At 45.4% G+C, this 21,733-nt stretch overlaps 1 protein-coding gene across 2 annotated transcripts; it reads right to left on the reverse strand.

Moving 5' to 3' along the window:
* Positions 1-4,096: 4,096 nt before the first annotated feature.
* On the reverse strand, positions 4,097-17,160 carry THAP7 (THAP domain containing 7). Of its 2 annotated transcripts, none has more exons than XM_083162907.1 (7): positions 17,043-17,160; positions 14,872-14,978; positions 13,820-14,027; positions 12,934-13,013; positions 12,430-12,585; positions 7,577-7,705; positions 4,097-5,294 (listed from the first exon to the last, which is right to left on the reverse strand). In XM_083162907.1, exons 2-7 carry the CDS (start codon positions 14,949-14,951, stop codon positions 4,628-4,630), a joined length of 1,320 nt encoding a protein of 439 aa, XP_083019033.1. In that variant the 5' UTR covers positions 14,952-14,978; positions 17,043-17,160; the 3' UTR covers positions 4,097-4,627. The 2 variants fall into 2 exon arrangements, with proteins under 2 accessions (XP_083019033.1, XP_083019034.1); XM_083162908.1 differs by having other exon boundaries at positions 17,007-17,138.
* Positions 17,161-21,733: the final 4,573 nt, after the last annotated feature.

Raw genomic sequence — 21,733 nt, forward strand, 5'->3', positions numbered from 1 at the left:
CAAAAAAGCACGCAAAATCATGTTAGGCAAAACCATGCTGCACTGCAGGTGGGGCGGATGTATTGTGTAATGCAGGGATAGGGAACCTTCGGCCCTCCAGCTGTTGTTGAACTACACATCCCAGCATGCCTTGCAACAGACGTATCATGGGCAAATAGCAAAACTGTAGCAGGGCATGTTGGGATGTGTAGTTCAATAACACCTGGAGGGCCGAAGTGTAATGGTTAGCATTACTGCCTCACAGCACTGAGGTCATGGGCTCGATTCCCACCATGGCTGTAACTGTGTGGAGTTTGTATATACTCCCCGTACTAGCGAGGGAACTCCGGTTTCTCTCCACATTCCAAAAATATACTGGTAGGTTAATTGGCTCCCAACAAATTAACCCTAGAATGTCTGTGTGTGCGTGTACATGTTGTAGGGAATATAGATTGAAAGCTCCAATAGGGCAGGGACTGATGTGAATGTTCAAATATTCTCTGTAAAGCGCTGCGGAAAATGTGTGCACTGTATAAGAAACTGTTAATAATAATAAATAAATTGTGTGCAGAGAGAGAGATTTGGGTGGGGATATCTGAACTGGTTGGGATCGGTTGCTGGTTGGGTAACAGCCTGGCAGCTGTGTTTTGTACCAACTGTAATTGGTGCAGTTCTTTTGCGGGTAGACCAAGGTAGCGGACATTGTAGAAATCTAATCAAGATGATACAAATGCATGTATGACTTCTGGCAGATCTTCAGAGGGAATTAAAGCTGGGTACACATCTATACAATCCCTGTTTTCTTGCGACCGTTCGACCGACCGTAGACACGTTGGACCGTCTACAAACAACAGCCGATACGCGCGCACACATCTGTACAATTTTACTTGCGACGTACGATGTACTCCCATCCAAACAGTTGCAAGAAAAAGATTGTACCACTGTACACACTCTCTCGATTGTCATTATATGATGGTGCACCCCTGTTGCACAGGTACTTGTAGTGCCACGTAAAAAGATGTAGTCAGCCGGCAGGGTGACTAGAGACAGACATATGGCAAATAGCCGGGGTCCGCGTATACATGTAGTCAGCCGGCAGGGGGACTAGAGACAGACATACGGCAAATAGCTGAGGTCCGCGTATGCATGTAGTCAGCCGGCAGGGGGACTAGAGACAGACATACGGCAAATAGCTGAGGTGTGCGTCTAGATGTAGTCAGCCGGCTGACTACATCTAGACGCACACCCCGACTATTTGCCGTATGTCTGTCTCTAGTCACCCTGCCGGCTGACTACATCTAGACGCACACCCCAGCTATTTGCTGTATGTCTGTCTCTAGGTCACCCTGCCGGCTGACTACGACTATTTGCCGTATGTCTGTCTCTAGTCACCCTGCCGGCTGACTACATCTAGACGCGCACCCCGACTATTTGCCGTATGTCTGTCTCTCTAGTCACCCTGCCGGCTGGCTACATCTAGTCGGCCAGATACACCGTTCTTCGGAGCGGTTTGCCGGACTTAAGTTTTTACATGGCACTACAAGTACCTGTGCAGTAGGGGTGTTAACCATCATGAAATGACAATCGAGAGAGTGACTACATGCTGTGCTGTAGGAGAGATCATGCAGCTATGGAACGTATAGTCGCAAGAACGTCCAGCATATCGATCGAACGTGCGTACACACTGCACTTTTGTACCGATATGGACCCGGCCGGTCGGATGAAAATTAAACAGCAATGAACCTTCGACCGACCGAGTATGGACGGACAAGACCGTTTCTGTCCGTTTATCTCTCGTACGGGACAGCGTACACACCTATACAATTGAACGGCCGTCCGACCCAGAACGGAAGAACGGCCTGAGGATTGTATGTATGTGTACCCAGCTTAAGTGTTTGATTCTGACTATGTTCCACAGATGAAAGAATCAGGATTTGATTGTGGCTGATATCTGATGTTAAAGTGTCACACCCCCTCCAGCACCAAACCAATATTCTGCCAAGGTCTACACCATGGGTCCTCAAACTGCGGTCCTCCAGATGTTGTGAAACTACAAATCCCAGCATGCCTTGCCACAGTTTTAACACTCCCTTATAGCAAAACTGTGGCAAGGCATGCTGGCATTTGTAGTTTCACAACATCTGGAGGGCCGCAGTTTGAGGACCCATGGTCTACACTCACAGAACAGAGAATGGAAACATTTATTTCATATGAATAGCCTCTCTTGGAACTAGGGTGGCCAATCCCGTGACATTTTTTCAATCCCGGGTTTCGGGAGTGAAAAAATGTCAATCCCGGGATCGGCCTCCTGATAGGGAGAGGGCATTCAAAAAGCACGGGGCCCGAAGCGTGCCGAGCGCAGCGAGCCCATGAGGGGTGGCCGTACGTGTCCTCCGACCTTTTCATACCCCCACTATCCACGTCGGCGTGGAGTTGATTTTATATAGTGTGGCGAGCGCAGCAGGCCACCGAGCCAGAAGCATGGCGAGCCCCACGAGGGGACGCGGATTACTTAACATGTATTCCGTGTCAGCTCGCCACGCTTCGGGCTTGGTAGATCGCTGCGCTCGCCACACTATATAAAATCAACTCCACGCCGATGTGGATAGTGGGGATATGAAAAGGTCGGAGGACGCATACCGCCGCCGCTCGCCACGCTTCGGGCTGTTGTTCATAGTGGGGGTGGTGTTAACAATGGGGGTACATTTTACATAGTAATCACCCATCAGGATGCCTGTACAATTAAAAATCGCATTGCATGCCATTGTAATGGCATGTGATGCGACCTTAAAATTGTACAGTTTGGGTCTTAGGACCCGAAAATCGGGTCCCATTGCATACCTTAATTAGTGGTATGCGATGGCATACGATGGGCGCCGTGCTTGGAAACAAGTACCAAAAAAAAAAATCTAGATCCACTCCTAAAATGGTACTACCAGATCTTTGGCTGGTGCCTGCAGGCTATACCTATCCTCACTTTGTTTCACTATATATTTCTTTCAGTCTTGTGTTGCCCTGGGGTCACCCGGCTGCATCGTTTTGGGGTGCCCTAGATTTGTACCCCCAAAAATTTTAGGGACTTGCCCGACTAATAAGGTCACCTGGACGCGGTGGGCAAGCCGTTACTTATGGCCATAAATAAGCGAAGAACCTAGCTAAAAATGCAAAATGTTATTGCAATATTCATTAAATTGGGAGTTTGATTTGTGCACCTGCAACTTTGACTTTGTATGCAGTTCTACTGAAAGGTTTCCGCATGGTCGCACCTCTCAATTAGTGTGCACCCCAGGACCCCACCCCTGTATATCTACTGGTCAGTTCAGGTGTACCCAACTTGTGACTCCAGCTATTGTGAAACTACACCATACTTGCCTACCTGACCCTCTCCATGAGGGAGAAAATGCTCTGTACCTGGACTTCCCTGGTAATGTATGATTGCCGTCACTTGTGGTGAGCTAGGTCAGGCATGTCCAAACTATGGCCCTCCAGCTGATGTTAAACTACACATCCCAGCATGCCTTGCAATAATTTTAGGCTTCCCTAAAAGCAAAACTGGGGCAAGGCATGATGGGACTTGTAGTTTCACAACAGCTGGAGAGTCATTGTTTGGACATGCCTGAGCTAGGTAATTGATAACAAAGGTGTTTCACCACAGGTGATGGCAATCCTACATTACCAGGGAAGTCCAGGAACAGAGCATTTTTTCCCTCATGGAGAGGGTCAGGTAGGCAAGTATGAACTACACATCCCAGCATGCTGTGCCACAGTTTTAGCATTCCCTAAATCAAATATGTGCCATAGCATAATGGGAATTGTAGTTTTACAACAGCTGGAGAATAACAAGTATAAAGGAACATCAATGAAGCATTCCTGGTATTATGCGCCGGGGACCGAATCAATTAGAATCACCTTCTAACTCAGGTTCTGATTGGCTCACAGGCCTGTGAGAGAAAGAGTGGGTAAAACCATTAACATTCTTCTGTTGCATGGGTTGCTGCAATTGATGGTCACTTGAAGTTCTAATATCCACTTGCCTTAAATATTCAGTGGTCCTTTAAAAAGGCCTAATAGATAAAAATAAATGAACGCCATAAAGAAAAGTGAATTAAAACTAAAATGTTTTTCTTTTTGGGCTAATATAATTCTAAAACTCATTTACATATATTTATATAGTCACTGGATGGATTACCAAGTCAAATTTGCAGCAAAATAGTAGGTACTTTATACTACAGTTAATACAAGCTTTAATTCTGTGACAAGATAGGTTTTAAAAAAAAAATTTGAACAAAAAAAACTGAAGACCAGAACTAGCATTCATTCTAGCACCCTTCATCTTCCAAATCCTGTGCAGTTAGTCTTCCCTGCCTGGGGTGATGCTTCTAGCTCAGTTTGCTCTGTATTTCACCACTGATATACAGAACAGACCTGTGCTACAAGCACCACAGCAGATAACGACACCCCAGGCAGGGAAGAGGCACTGCACGGATTTTAAAAGATTCAGGGTTCTAGAATGAACACCAAACAACGCCATCTCTGCAGGCAAGAAGGTAGATGTAGCAGAATATTGTTAGCTGGGGACCCAAACATGGAGCAAATATGAAGTCAGTCTTTGCGGCGCCACCTCTCTGTTGGCATTCACTTTGGAAAACTATACAAAGTCATTGATGAGCTGGAGCTCAAACACTTGAAGATGTTCCTTCAGCTTCTCTCTGACATCTGTCTGCGCCCGTCTCTCCCGCATGTGTTCTTGCTGTAAAGCAGAGATGCGAAGACGGAGACGTTGTTCCCTCCGCCGGCAAGCCTCCAGCTGCCGCTGAACCTTGGCCAGAGCCTCCAGTGCAGACTCTGCTCTCCGTTTCCACAGGAGAGCATTACCAACATGGTAACTGTGTTCATTTTGAATATAGGCTCCAGGTGGCTGTGGTATACGCATCATGTATGTTGAAGGAGAGACTGGGCGAGGGGTTTCATGCACCTCTCCTGTGGGGTCAGTTGGTTCTGTATTTAAAGACATCTCAGAGGACATCTCCCGTACATGAGACAATTCTAAGTCTGAGAGAGGCCCATTTATCACTGATGCAACCTCCATATCTTCCAGCGTGGTCTCCGGATGTATTTGGTGGTCAACAGTGGTTGCCAGGGCCCCTTCAGCTGGAGCAGCAGCACCTGGAATATCAATGTTTTCAGGGCATAGTCCATGAAAGTTAACCAGAACTGGTGCGGGGACACTGTCGTAACGTCTGCTATCAAAGCACAGGTTGTCAGGAAGATCGGAACTCTCCAAGCGGGCTGTGTCATCGCTGGTTTGAAAGTCCCTATAGAGGAGACAAGAATTACTGGGTGGGTTGCGAATCACAAAACATTGGATTATTGTTTTCACTGAAAGTACACTATTTGACAGCAACATGCATTTTTGTATTAGTGAGCTGAATAACCTAAATGGAAAATGTGAATGGTTTTGAAATTACCACATATGCCCACCATAGTCTGCATCAGTCCTCTGCAGCACATTTCAGATTAGGGGGGAATACTCTGGAATATAATCCTTAACCAATGATTGGCTGATTCAAAAAGGATCATGATCAGAGATGTGACAGTAGCTCAAATGACTGCATTCTCATGATCAGAGATGTGACAGTAGCTCAAATGACTGTATTCTCATGATCAGAGATGTGACAGTAGCTTGAATGACTGCATTCTCATGATCAGAGATGTGACAGTAGCTCACATGACTGCATTCTCATAATCAGATATTTGACTATAGATCAAATTACTGTATTCTCATGATCATAGATGTAACAGTAGCTGAAAGACTGCATTCTCATAATCATATATGTGACAGTAGCTCAAATGACTGCATTCTCATTTATCAGACCTGTATACTCTCCTAATGATGTGAGCAGAGCTCTGTCGTGTTACACCTTTATTCCCACTGACCTGACACCAATAAGCAAAAGTGGGTCAATCTAAATTCATGGACAATGTGAACTTCGGGGGCAGAATTAGATTTTTCTTATTTTTTAAAACACTGGGTGGCCCTTTGATTGGCTGAGAGTTCAGCCAATCTGAGGGCTGCTCAGTGTTTTAAACACTGGTCCCTCTGGCCCCCTCTTCCCAAACCACATGAGATCGCTCCTGCAATACTATAGATACTATGTACAGCTCATACTATCTATCGACGTGACATTTGATGGCGGGCCCACGCATCGCATCACATGGTCCCTAAAATGTGCATACAATCATTTAATTTATCGAACAGATGTGGTCGAAATCGAATGATTGCATGCAATATTATGGGCTACATTACCTGGCAGGAATGTGGTAGGGATGTATACATCGCAAGTGTCATTATGTTGCTAAGCTTACTTTATGAAATTATTTATGAACCATGAGGATGGGGGCAATATGTACAAATACTCCTGTGTGCATTGTGATCGTGATCTGGTGAAAGAAATATGGCTGATGGGTACAAGCATTGTGCAAATCCTACCTTGAGTTATCTAGCGGGCCCCAGCTTTAAACCCCAGGGCCCTCACAGTGATCCACATTTCAAGAAAGGTGGGATGAGGGTTATTGCATTTAAAGGGGAAAGCAGCACGATTATTTTGGCAATGGAGATGATAGGATCTACATAGTACATTTTACAATATACAACAATATAATATCTATATATGCCAGTGACTACATTTAACAACTTAACTGGTACAGTCACATGAGATGGGACCAACCACAGCCAGATGGGCTTTCACTGTTACGGTCACATCCCATGTAACCATACCCTCCACCTCCGTTCCTTGACAGTTTGAACAAAATACATTATGCAAATGTGCAGAACTGATTTCCTCCTGATAGTCCTCCCCTATCGGCTGTAATGGTACATGGTCATTAGGTCGACAGCACTAAGGTCGACATGCATTGGTTCGACCACTAAAGGACGACATGGCGTTTTTCCCCTTTTTTTAGCCGACAGGTGGTATTTCATGCCCTACCATCCACTAGGGCGTGGAGGGAGAATAAAATAGTGTGCCGAGCGTAGCACACTGCCAAGTTACAGAGTCCATGTCAACTGTGATGATATTCGGGACCAAAAAAAGGTGAAAACCCCAAGTCGACCTAACGGCCCTGTTGACCTAATAATCCCATGTCGACCTTCGTGCTGTACACCCGCTGTAATGTAGCGGTCTGTGGATGCCATCACCACATGATCATTGTGTCAAAGAATACAATGTGATTGGCTGTTTGGAAAGCATGCGCTAATTACATAAAGGGAATCTTCAGATTATGGATATTTCTATTTATGGTCAGTCTCTTCTTATACACACTCTGCTGGCCCTGGCATAAAAGGGATGGGTAATGGGGGTCATTCGGGTTTGTTCGCACGGGGAAGTGATGTTTTTGATCTGCGCATAACGAATGAAGCGCACGTGCAGGGTCTCTGGGCAAACGGTCTTGGCGACTTGCATAGTCGCCGATCTGTAAGATGCGAGTTTCGCAGCTTACCGAGTCAACCAGAATGAGGGCCAATGTCCACTGGGGGGAATCTATTTCCACTGGTAGGTATTGCTACATTAGACACAAAACGACAAGCCGCACTCACTTTTTCCTCTTTACTTTTGTTGCCTTTGCATTTTTCTTTTTCTGTGTCTTGAGTTTGGATGTTTTCCGCAGTTTTGTTGAAGTTATAAATATTGTGGGCACGGCGTCCTCTTTCAGGCGATGGTAACCGCTGTAAAACAAACAAGAGACCCAGCTCACATAAAGGTAAGTTGTTCATTGTTCGAAATCTTACTTTCAAATAATATATTTTACCTGAACTCACCATTTATTTCCCATCAATATGATCCTATACTGAAAGGAAGGCCACGTGTGGCGTTCCATCTGTTGTGAAACTACAGGTGCCAGAATGTCCTGCCAATTACACTGCTGGAGAGAAAAGCAGAGAACACTGATTCTAGTAGTTCCACAACATCTAGAAAGCCAAAGTCCATCAATAGTTTTAGTCTGGAAGAATCGAGTGCGATTTAATTGGTGGGATGTATCATTCTGGAGCCGCAGGGACAAGAGCTCAGAAAAGGCCTGCGATGTTCAAGAGTCTGCTGTACATGCCAGGTCCCGCTGCCCGCACAGACAAAGCGGTCATTTCCGGTCAGAGTTCCAGGGGAACCCTCTGTAGGCTGAAAATGTGATCAGTAGCTCATAGGCTACAATGGGGGGCTCCAGAATACGGATAGTGGTAAATCTGGCAGCATCGCAACCTATGAGGGATGAAGCTGTAGTTGGGATCGCAGCAGATATTGCAGATATCTGCTGCCGCCCCTCTTTAACAGGGCCGGATTAACAATGGGCCTGATGGAGCTACAGCTCCAGGCCCACTCTCCAAATAGGCCCATTTTGTAGCTGAGGGCCAGGGCTTTCCAACGAGCCCAGCCCCGCATTGCTAGCCCCCCCCTGGAACGTTTTCCCCATAGGATAACATGGAACCCGCTAATTCCGACCTCCACCCGGTCCCCCCCCCCCCCCCCCGGCTGCCAGTTCCCCCTCCGTCATCACAGAAGCTCGAGGTTGATCTCAGTCGAACCCAAATCGCTGGACCTTCAATCTGATACCTGGTCCATATGGGTTCATTGGTTCTAAAGATTTTGCGGGTAAACCAATTTTTTTTCATTTCTGAAATGTAATTTCATGGACCCAAACGGCCCAGTTTCACAGCTCCAAAATCATTCGAATCATACATGTAAATGGATCAGTTGGTCCGAAGATATAGCTGGTTGTTTAAAGGGGGTCGGCGGTGGTTTTCTCTCACACCAGAGAATGCAGACACTAGGCTGGTGTAAAAGGTGCCAGTCCGGGAATGTCCCTGCATGATCCTGGGACCATATTCCCGGGTAAATCCCTGCATTTTCTGTTATGAAAGGGTTATTATTTCAAATAGCCGGGATATGCAGTGCTCTGAATACAGCCGGGCAGCCCCCTGCTCTCTGCCCGGCTGTCAATCGCTGTCATTTCTGCATAGTGGCGTCTGTCCCCCAGTTACCGTGAGCATGTATTCCCCCTTGACAATGATCATGTAATCCCACATGGCAGTGAGCATGGAACCCCTGGCAATGAACATGTAGGTAAGCAACACTTATGTAGCATAATTTTTAATAGGCATTATGGTGTTTGGCATAATACGTAATGGAGATTATGGTGTGTGGCTTAACATGTAATGGGCATTATGGTGTAAATTCTTAATGTGCGCCTTAATGCCCCTATTTATGAAGCATATTGTGCATTATTGCTCAATCTGGTATAGTGCAGGCATGTCCAAACTATGGCCCTCCAGCTGTTGTTAAACTACAATTCCCATCATACAGTTTTGCTATTAGGGAATGCTAAAACTATAGAAAAAATGGAGGATGACTGACTGCGCGGTGGTTTGATAGGGTGCCGCTGGGTGTCTGGGGTAAGACTATGAAAATCTGCATATCCTGATGAAGCCCGTACCACGGGTGAAACTTGTCGATTAACAGAGAGGGACCTCCGGGCACGCCACGCTATCCAGCCACAGCGGCAGGAGAGGACCTGAAGTCTGCCGGCAGACACCTCCATTTTTCCGAGGACAGTGACGGTACCTTCCTCCTAGTCCCCCCCCTCACAAGTACTTCTTAAATTACACAGGAGTGTGGAACTTTATGCTTTGTGCTGTTATCATCCACTTTGCTTAATATATCGCTGAAAAAGTGAACTGCAACAAATTCAAATACCCTACTAAGGGTTTTTATATGTTTCATGTGTGTATGTATATGTAAATCCAAATTGTATACCGGTATTAGGTCACACCACCCCCTATTTTTTATTCAATATTAAGAGTACAAACTGTATGAATTTCCTGTTTTTATTACATGAATTTTATTCAATAAATGTACATTTATATACAGAAGCTTAAATGGTCATTTATACTATCCATGGTGCAGGGTTGCGCAGGAATGTTTTTTCTGTGTATTTCTAATGCTAAAACTATGTCAAGTAATGCTGGGACATGTAGTTTCACTACAGCTGGAGGGCCACTGTTTGGACATGCCTGGTATAGTGTGCATTTTGGCTCAATCCATGTGGCAAATGTAAATGTTGCCTTAATCTGTGTGCCATAGTGTGAATTTTGGCTCAATCGGTGTGATTTTGGTTAATTCCATGTGGCATAATGTGTAAGAGGCAAGTACAGTATAAGGGGGTTACTATTGTGGTGCATGATTTGTATAAGGGATATATGGTGTGGTAAACTTAGGTGACCACATAAAAGGTGCTGAAATGTTGTCTATAGTTTCGGCTTTCAGTAATTTTTTTATGACTGGAGTGCCGCCTCACCCCGCAAGTATCTTAGGACATCGGCGTCCTGCTGGTGCACCTTTGGAGTGCACCCGACAATATATCTCCCTGCGTTTTTCTTATGCCAGCCCTCTACCTTTTTCAGGCATATATAATTAGTTTAAAGTATTTACACAAAATATAGACACATCCATGAGCAGACCACCCAACCAGAACACTGGCTACGCCCCCCACAACCCCTATTATTGCGCATAATAGGCCCTTGATAATTTTCAGATCCAGGCCCATTTAGACTTTAATCTGGCTCTGCTCTTTAATATATTCATGGGATACTTAATACTTTATAATCGGTCTTAACTCCCTAAAAAATGGGAAATAGCCACAAATAATGTATGATAAATAGGCCCCATGCCGGGTGATCAGGACGGAAACAATGAGGCAATCCTTTTGAAAAACGTGAAATTCTAAAATAGAACTTTAATTTCGTTAATTTAAAAAGGCCGCAGTGAACCTAGATAATCACCTCCAAAGACGTATATTAAAAAATCATTCAATTGTAAACAAATAATCCTGGGCAATTCTATTTTCCGTCACATAGGAGTTTCCTTCCAGCAGGAGTTCAAATGCATTTATTTATATCCAAAGTGTTACCATTGTTTAATAGTAATGCCGATTTAGGGCCTTATTCTAGTTCACTCTTAGAGGCAAATTCCTTTTTAGCTGGACAAAACCATGTACACTGCAGGTGGGGCAGATGTAACATGTGCAGAGAGAGATAGATTTGGGTAGGGTTTTTCTTCAAAGTGAGATCTATATTGCAGTGTAAAAATAAAGCAGTCACTATTTTACCCGCACAGAAACAAAATAACTCACCCAAAGCTAAATCTCTCTGCACATGTTACATCTGCCCCCCTGAAGTGCACATGGTTTTGTCCAGCTAAGAAGGAATTTGCCTCAAAGAGTGAACTAGAATAAGGCCCTTAATTCCAGCCCATTCTTTCCCAGCATATAAAGCAGGGAATTATGGACTGCACCCAGTTCTTTTGAGTGTACATTATAATCCACAATGAAAAGACTAACAGTGATATTATAAAGCTCATTCAATCTTGAAATACACTACAACTACATTGCACATTCTTTTCAATTGTATATTTATATTCCACAGTTGTAACAGAATTAACATTTTGAAAGTAAAAATTAAAGTATACATACAGCTGCGTCCACATACACCTTTCCTCAAATCACGCTAACAGCCCAATAGATGCGCCATGGACTAAGGGCCGCATGCGTAACTGCGTACACATTTTTACATAATATGCATATTATTTGCATCACTAATACAAAATGCATGGGTACCCTGGACACTGGTAACGAATACTTACCAGCATAGTTTTGGGAAAAAACTAGAGTACCCGAAAGAAACGCACACAAGCACGGGGAGAATATACAAATTCCGCACAGTTAGGGCCATGGTGGTTATCAAACCCATGATTTCAGTGCTGTGGGACAACGTGGACAGTGTAATGGTTAGCATTACTGCAACACAGCACTGTGAAATGTATCTGGAATCAGCCATATAGCAATGCAAGGGAGGCAAATTCATTTGCTAGGTTTACATAGAGGGTAAATACTGGCTGCTTTTCCATGTAGCCCACAAATACAGATAGACAGCTTTATCTTTACACTGCACATTAGAATAGAGTTTGGACAGGACTCTCGGAGACCGAAATTACTGTGCATGTTACAGCTGCCTTATCTGCAGTGCAATATGGACTTACCAAGACAGGCATGTCCAAACTATGGCCCTCCAGCTGTTGTGAAACTACAAGTCTCATCATGCCTTGCCACAGTTTTTCTATTAGGGAATGCTAAAATTGTGGCAAGGCATGTTGGGGTGTGTAGTTTCACAACAGCTGGAGGGCCACAGCTTGGACATGCATGTACTAAGGTTACTGGCTGTTTTGCTTTGCTTTCCCTGGTGTAAGGTTTAAATTATATGTATCATTGTTTTATAGCCACTGCTGAAGATGATTAGGGACCCAGGTCAACTACCCATTTAACAATAACAATGGAGGGGCAGACTGTAATTCAAACACAACACAGTTGCGGTCATGCTTTAGGTGAGGCGGCCATGACACGTACCTAATTCCAACCACTTCAAAACAGCTCTTCTCAAAGTGTTTGGAGCAGAAATACACATAGTCGGATGAAGGGTCCCAAAGCCCATTTCCACTGGGGTCTGTTCGTCTGCAGTTTGCAATCCAGAGACTTCTACGAGGGTCGTCTTTTCTTGGGAGCCTAGAAACAAAGATACGTCATCTGCTGAACAAGCAACACCACTGATGGTTCCCATGAAGAGTGTGGAACATAACTAGAAGTATTTTATATTAAATTGGTGAAATACAGGCAAACAATGTACATGACATGCCCGTGTCGGCTTACTATAACAGACGTATGTCTATGTCACGCCCAAGAATAAGACAAATCTTCAGAGAAAGGTTATTACCTGATCTACTTGTCGGGATATCTAACCAAAAGTTATTTGTTCATTTAGCAGAAAACTTTGAAAAGTCCCCAAGGTTGACCTCATAGTTTAATTCTCAGTAATGTTCCCCAGACGACTGAGAATAAGTACTCTGTGCTGACCTGTGAAAGGAGATGTTGTTGTCTCTGGTCAGGCGGGAGTCGCGAGTGGTGCAGCCCAGGGCAGAGCAATGACGTGGCATCTAGACCAAACATAGGACATCCAGAAACAACATCAGAAGCATTGGACATATGAAACCGCCAACCAAACCAATGATAAGCCCATATTTTACCTCACAAGAGCAAACAGGACACCTAGACCTACAACTCTCCTCATGGCTGGGGCTTGTACCTTTACTCCTAACACTTACAGAGATTTGATAAAAGGGCCTTGATGGCTAACCTTGACACATACCAGCATGCTCTGCTTCAGTTTTGCTATTTGGCCATGCTAAATCTGATGCAGGGCACGCTGGGATGTGTAGTTCAACAACAGCTGGAGTGTCAAGGTTAGCCATCAAGGAAATAGGGCTTAACGCATGGATTCAGAGCATCAAGAACATTGTATTTTAATCCATGCACGTATTTAAAATTCAAGGGTCTCCTTTCTTCTATGCAAGGAGGTAGGAAGCCATTTTATTGCATAGTCTAATATGTAGCCTGTGACTTCAGGGACATCACTGAAGTAGAGCAGGAGCAGCCATTTCGAGGGCAACTCATGTTCCGGAAAATCCTCGCCAACCTGTGGCTCTTTAGAAATTGTAAAACTACAAGTCTCAGTCCCTGACACAGTTTTGCCCTTAAGGGATGCTAAAGCTGTGGCAGGTTATGCTGGGATGTGTAGTTTCTGCACTGGAGACACAATGTCAAAGGATCCGCAAGGAATTGATAAGATGTATTCTTCTGAAGATTGGCTCAGGACACAAAATGGCTGTTCATACTATTGATAACATGATATTTTACGGTCTGTCGCTGTTGCGGTGAGCCAGCGAGAGCTCTAGAATGTTACCTTTTGGCAACCGAGTGTAGTGAAAATGACCGGGACAGCAGAGTCCCTCAGTCGCACCGTCTGCCCAGTTCGGTCAAACTGTTTGTCGTGGAAGTGCTGTGAGCACAGGGAGCTGTGAATGGAAGGGGTCCACTCACTGCCGACAGCCTCATGAGAATGGGACACAGCATTCACCCACAACGTTCTCCGAGACTCTTCTTTTGGAAACCTACACAATGAAAACCAGGAAATGGTCTCAAAAGACACATAGGGGTATAACACAATGAAACGGGAGACACAAAAACTAAATAAAAGATACTGACGGTAAAACAATATATTGTAGTTGAACAGAAGTGCAGAGATGTCAGTGATATTACAGATTATTAATCAGTTAAAACATTAGGTGAATGGAAGGTACCTGGAACGGCAATCTTATTGCTTGCTGAAGAAGGGTCAAATAACGCTGTTGCGGAAGAATTCCATACCTCCAACTAGCAGAGTGACCTGCATCTGGCTTGTGTTCATTCTAGCATCCTCTTCCCTGCTTGGGGTGTCGCTCTCTGCTGTGGTCATTCTAGCAATGTGGTCTGTATTTCAGCACAGATATGCAGACCAGACATGTGCCAGTAACACCACAGCAGAGTGCAGCTCAGAAAAGAGGAACTGCAAGCATTTTCAAAGATGCAGAACACTACTGATTACCCTCTGCCATACAGGTGGCATACACCAAAGGAGACCCTGTAGCTGGTCGCTTAGGGGTAGATGTATGAACCAGTGGTGAGGGAGGAGAAGTTCGCCAGAGGAGAAGTGACCCATGGCAACCAATCGGCTGCTCTGTACAATTTTATATTCTGCAAATTATAGATTACTCAGCCCCCCCATAAAAAAGTCACTGTTAGCGAGGCTGGCATTTTTACTGGATTTTGCACATCACTCACAGCAACGTTGGCACTCAAAGGGTTAATAGACATGCTGCACACTGTACCCCATATAACAGAGACTTCCACTGTAAAATGTATAAAACCCTGCTGATTGCACTCGGGGTATAGACATGAGCATGTGATCTCACATACCGGTGGAAAGTTATTCCCTTGCGTTTGGTCAGCACTGTCTGGCGGTTAACACAATTAGCAGCAGAGCACGAACGCACCATTTCGTTCTTCTCAGGCGTGGATCTAGCCTGGTAAAAGAGATGTAAAATACAGCAAATATTAATTGATGATGTTCATAACAACCACCCACTAGATCAGCTTAGACAGCGGTACATTTGCTGGTAGATGGATTTTTACCCTTAGGGCTATTTCGCTCCCTGCAGTTGCTACCGGACGGCAAACCGCCAGACTGGAAAAAGTCATACTTTACTCCAAAATCACCAGTGACAGCTTATGCATCCTTCCATTTGAGCCGACCAGAGGATCTATCCACTAAAAAAGACGGCTTTTCGGTGTACAAGTTCAGCTCTCCCCACCCTCAATTTGATATCATACATAAAGCCCGCCAGCAGAATTAATGTGACAACCATGGCAGAAAAATACTTTTAAATATTTTTATATTGTATTTTTTATTTATTTCATTTTATACATTTATTTAGAAGCACACCACTAAATCTGGCTAAAAACCGATGCATTATTATTTATTTATAAGGCGCCACAAGTGTTTTGCAGCGCCGTACAAAGGAACAGTACAGGGAGACAAAACTTGGCATAACATAGAATACCAAAAATAGAGTACAAATAATGAGCGCCACAGTACAATACACATTACAGCTTAAATGTAAGTAGTGAGGACTCAATCAACATACTATAAGGCTGGTTTCACATACTCCGGCTCCTGCCGGACGGTGAAATCCCGCACGGCCAGGGAGCCGTGCCGCACACACTAGTTTATCATGGAAGGGATGGCCACAGCCCGGCAGCCTTCCAGTGGCGGGATCCGGCTGCAACCGTGCAATAATGTCCATTCACAACTAATGTGTGCGGCACGGCTCCCTGGCCGTGCGGGATTTCACCGTCCGGCAGGAGCCGGAGTGTGTGAAACCAGCCTTAGAGGCTTGAGGCCAATGATGGAGATGAGTATGCGGATGAAGATGGTCTCTGAGTGTTTGAAGGCACTGCTGTCCGGCAAAAAAGCGGACAGAGATTGTCCGGCTTTTTGCTGTCCGGTGAAAACCGGAGTGTGTGAAGCAGCCCTAATGGCATTATGCAATAGGTTCTGAGATTACGGAGCTGCAAGCGTCACAATTACTGATGAGACCATACGGATGTCAGTCCTATCTCTACTTGCGTGGGTGGAAATGGCCATTTGCACATATGACAAGTTGACCCATCCTCTCTCAGACGGATCTCTTGTACCGAGGATAGAACATGTGTGCTGATGATAATGACCATCCCCAAATGGGACTCTAAATGCATTAGAAACCTGCTTTTATCTCCCAAAATGTAACAACAGACACTTTACCTTTCACTTTTGTAATATATATATATATATATATATAATGTGGGTCTGCGGACCGGCACTCTCCTCGTTGGGGCAATTGCCCTGGTGCCTAGCTAAACAATGGACATATCGACGAAAAAGCAGGCACTCCTGGGACTTGGTTAAATGCAAACAAATTCTGTATTAGGCAAACATGCCAAAAAGGCCAACGTTTCGGGGCAACAACGCCCCTTTGTCAAGGCAATACAAATTGCCTTGACAAAGGGGCGTTGTTGCCCCGAAACGTTGGCCTTTTTGGCATGTTTGCCTAATACAGAATTTGTTTGCATTTAACCAAGTCCCAGGAGTGCCTGCTTTTTCGTCGATATATATATATATATATATATATATATATATATATATATATATATATATATATATATATTACAATAAATAAAAGTAATACAAAATAACATTCAGAATGAATCAGTGATAGAAGCAGTGATAAGGGACAGGATTGGAGCCCAGAACACCCTAGGTTCATGCAAAGTTCATGTATAATTGCAGACTGAAGCAGCTGTTGTAGGGACAGGCTAGCATGCTGGAACTAGTAGTTCAACCACAGCTGCCATATGCTGTTTACCCCTGCATTAGACCCGCTGATGCATAGCAGTGACAGTGTGGAGGATTGGGGTTGTAGTGTGATGACAGAGCTGGATATAGGACATGAGATGCCTCCGTGACACTTGTCCCAGCAGCCCCCGCCCATTGCTCTGACCCCCTAATCCTATACCTGCCCGGTGGGTGTAATGAGAGGGGGTATACCGACCCACAGGAGTCCTCCGGGCTCATCTGTCTCCAGCAACCCTCATCCTCCTCCTCGCTTCCCCCATCCTCCTCTCTGGAGGACACTCCGTTCTGCTGCTGCCAATGCACCGCCACCTGCTGGCCGGGAGGAGTTACAGCAAGCTGCTGCTGCACTGTGTACATGTTCTGTCATTGCACTGTGCACACAGTCACTAACTGTCCCGATTTTCCAGGCACACAGGAGTCTATGTGCTAACTAAGTATTAGAGAGAGATACAAGGGGTAATTCAGACCTGCTCGTTAGGTTGTGTATGTTCTGTGCCTAGCGAGCAGGTAAATGATGCACCGTCGAATGATTGCCTACCCCTAATCCCTGCGCTTCCATGCAAGTGGATGTGTACACTTACACGTGCTCGCATGTGCCCGTACAGAGGAAAAATCATTCGATGATCGCTCCTCATCAAATGTTTTTTCCTACGTTTGCATACCGTCCAACTGTAAAGGTGGCCATACATACGCAGATTTATCTGCAGATCTGTCTGGTTGGAACAAAAACATGGTTATGGATGAGAGCAAATGACAGTTGACCATTTGCTTGGAAATGCTGGAAAACTGACAAACTGTCACTCATCCATAACCATGTTTTTGTTCCAACCAGCCAGATCTGAAGATAAATCTTACTAGTGTATGGGCACCTTAACACTTTTCGCGGGTCCCATCCTGGGGCTGCCAGTGTCCCGCAGCGGGGGTCGGAGGGGGGGTCAGTTGGGAGTTTCCCCCTGTCACCCGTGAATAGACCCTATGCTCACAGCATTTATTCCTGCCCCCACAGCGACAAAAATGGGGTGTGGCCTTGTGGAAGCGTTGCACGTACAGACCACACCCCCTTTCCACTATGTCACGTCCCTCCCCGTACCTCTTCAAAGTTGGGAGGTATGTGTTTATTCTGAAAAGTAGCAAGGGCTTATTTTTCAGATGATCACTCTCCACCGAATTGGGGGCGGGCGCTGAAGTCTTGGGACGTCATCCGCCTGCCATGAGCAGGCATGGGCCACGCCTGCGCTTCGACGGGCCCACCCACAATTTCTATCGGCGCGCCCATGAATCTCTGAGTGGGACCATTGGAACGCCCCCTTCATGTCACTCATGTGCAAACCCCTAGCATTTGGGATGGGGCCGAATTTGGACCTGTGTGAACAGGGCTGAATCAGCTCCAAAGCACCAACCAGCTCCTATCATTATTCAGCCTTTTTTCCCTTTGACAATACCGAGCAACTGTACAATGATGTTCCTATTTGTTCTGCCTGTTCCTGTTATGCATTCTTATCCCATTTATAGGGTCATATTTATGGGTGAGGTTTTATAAGTAAACAATTCCTCATAAACTAATTTGGTGCACCTGGCATGTTGGTAGGGTAACCACCCATACGGGATTACTCTGGAGAGTCTGGTAATTAAGGGCAGGATGTACCAATATCCACCACCCTACACCGCCCCTCTCCGTCGGGTACCGCATTCTTAATAATCACATATGCACTAACATAAGCAATTAGTAACGCAAAGGACAGCTCTTCCGATAAGACCTGTCCTTTGCGATGTGGCTCCGGTGCAGGACTTCCGGGTCTGAGACCTGGGTGTCACTCTGTGCATGTGCAGAGTGCCGAAGTCGGCCGCGGGGCATGCTGGGAGGGCTCCATGTCGTATCCCTCACTCCGCGCAACTTCTGTAGGGTAACGACAGCAAAAGCGCTTGCAATTTTGAGGACTGAGTTTGAGAACCTATGCTATAGATATATGGGCCCTGATTCTGATTCACTCGCAAAAGCAAATTCTCTCTTTAATGGACAAAACCATGTGCACTGCACGTGGGGCTGATGTAACATGTGCAGAGAGAGAGTTAGATTTGGGTAGGGTTTGTACTTCAAACTGATATTTATATTGCAGTTTAAAAATAAAGAAATCAGTATTTACAAAATAACTACCCAAATCTAACTCTCTCTGCACATGTCACATCTGCCCCACCTGCAGTGCAGCATGGTTTTGTCCATTAGAGAGAGAAATCGTTTTTATGAGTGAATCAGAATCAGGCCCATGGACAACAGCACTATACCCTATCCCTCTCTACAGTAATCCCAGCATCTTCTTTTACGCTATGCCTCCGTCAGACCCAAATTAGGTCGCTGCTATATAAAGCCTTGAAGGGCGTAGACAAAAATATAGACAATTCCTCTGTACAGTATATTTAGGATTGCAATTTGCGCTGAGCACAAACTCTCTCAGTTCAGCTAAATCTATATACAGCTGGAATGTGCAGTATGGAGCCTACAGAAAATAGATGTTTTCTCTCTATATATATTTAGTATCGGAATGTGATGTGACTAAGATCTGCCTGAAATAATCTGTCCTATATAAAGTGTAGGAAAATGGTGCTTCCTCCACATATTTAGGATTATAATTGACACGCAGTGCACCTTCTGAATTATGCTCAGCCAGTGCCACTGTCACAATGTACTAATCTGCACAGCAGTGCAAGGTTACATTTGGGAGTCACATGTAATATATATTTATTATATGCAACTATGCTCTTCTCAAAAAAGTATACCTCCCAACTGTCCCGTTTTTCGCAGGACCACCCTTCTTTTTCTTTGGCCCGTGGACGGCAGTGTCCTGTGGTAGGGGGGGCAGTTGTGAGTCCCTCATGCTGAGGGAGTTGAAGACAGAATAATAATCACAGAACTCATGAATCACAGAATTTTAGGATGGGGTCAGCTGCAAATATTAAGTACCCCCAGCACAGTGGCGGAACTTGTGAGTGGTTGGCCCAGGTGCAAAAATATCATTTGCAACCCCCCTCCTCCACTCCAACCCAAGTTCACAATTTACCACACAGCAGTAGATGCACCCCTTAGTCCTCAGCGGCCCTGGTGCAATGCACCTGCTGCACCAATGGTAGTACTGCCTCTGCCTCCGCAGGAATCATGGAGGAACAGTAGCGGGAATCTTCAATATTGCTGCAATCCCTCCTGACCCACTGGCAGCTACATCACCCATAGGCTTTTATGGTGAATGCGATGCTGCCTGATTTACCAATATCTGTCCACAGGACGCGCTTGTGCAGCCCCTCCCCTGGCACCCGGCTGAGCATTTTGCAGGAACGGCCCGCCTCTGCTATATGGTAAATGCCGCCGATGGGATCACATATTGCAATGCAAATCTGGCAGTAACATCCCACCCAGATTGCATTACATATGCGATCCTTCGTACATGAGGCCCTCTCTCACAAATCCTTGTCCAGTCTCTCCCCTTCTCTCTGTCCGCTTCTCTCTCCTCCCACCTCCCCTCGACCCCCTGCATGTCTCTCTCTTCCTCATCTCTGTCCCAATAGTACCACTCCCCTACCTGTTTATATCTGTCACCTAGGGCCTTATTTTGGTCCATTCTTTCTGACAAAATCCTTCTTAGATGGACAAAACCATGTGCACTGCAGGGGGGGCAGATGTAACATGTGCAGAGAGAATTAGATTTGGGTGAGTAATTTTGTTTCTGTGCAGGGAAAATACTGACTGCTTTATTTTTACACTGCAATATAGCTTTCACTTTGAAGTAAAACCCCACCCAAATCTAATTCTCTCTGCACATGTTACATCTGCCCACCTGCAGTGCACATGGTTTTGCCCATCTAAGAAGGATTTTGTCAGAAAGAATGAACCAAAATAAGGCCCTACTGGCATATAGTAACTGCCTAACAGATCTGACTTATAGGTGTAACTGCCACCTGTTTCCTCACCCCACCAACCTCTGGAGTATGCTTCTGGGAAGACACTCCAGGCCATCCCTGACATCCTCCCAACTACGACCAGTGTCAGATGAGCAGTGACAGTTGGAGGGATCTTTTTGGCAGGCGGCTGCATGATGTCTGTTCTACTGCACATGTGGAACCCAGACACTTAGGGCCAGATGTATTAACAGTGCAAAATACATCTGGCCCTGCATCGCAATGCTACTAATCTCATATGTATTAGTATATGCGATTAGTATCGCAAAGGACAGATCTTGCAAAAAGAGCTACCATTTGTGAAGCCGCCAGGTAGGACGGTCTCTGCAGGTCCTTCCCACCTTCCTCCTACACCCAGGGCCGGATTAAGCCTTCGGGGGGCCCAGGTAATTTTAGAGAGGGGTTCCCTCTTGTCATTACTGGCCCAAACTGCACGGGAAAATATTACACAGAGTAATAGTTCCCATCCGCTGCTGGGACCCCCCGCTGACTGCCCATCTGCCGCAGGGACCCCACTGACTGCCCAGCCGCCGCAGGGACCCCACTGCCTCCCCAGTGCTGCACGGATCCCGATGCCACTCCAGCCGCCGCTCCCTGCCCCACTGCACATTGGTGTGTGGAAGAGGTAGTGGATAACGAGTTAGCCACTGGTGTAGGGGGCGCAATGAATATGAGGTGCTTTGCCAAGCTGCAGTGTGAAGAAGGGGTTAGTCAGCCCCTGTTTGAAAGCAAAGAAAAAACAGGGGTACACTGCGCTAGATGACACAATTCTGCAAAAATAACATCTGGTGCCAATGGTTAGAGAAATTTAAAAATTATTTAATATAACATATAAACATGTAAAAAATCATAAAAAATCAAACTCCCTTCTCCTTCCATTAGGGGGATAAGGGGGGGTATTAAAAAGAAGAGGAATGGAAGTGTAGTCCAGTTCATACG

Source organism: Crinia signifera, chromosome 19, assembly GCF_055691185.1.
Source record: "Crinia signifera chromosome 19, ASM5569118v1, whole genome shotgun sequence".
In the NCBI taxonomy this organism is placed as follows: Eukaryota; Metazoa; Chordata; class Amphibia; order Anura; family Myobatrachidae; genus Crinia; species Crinia signifera.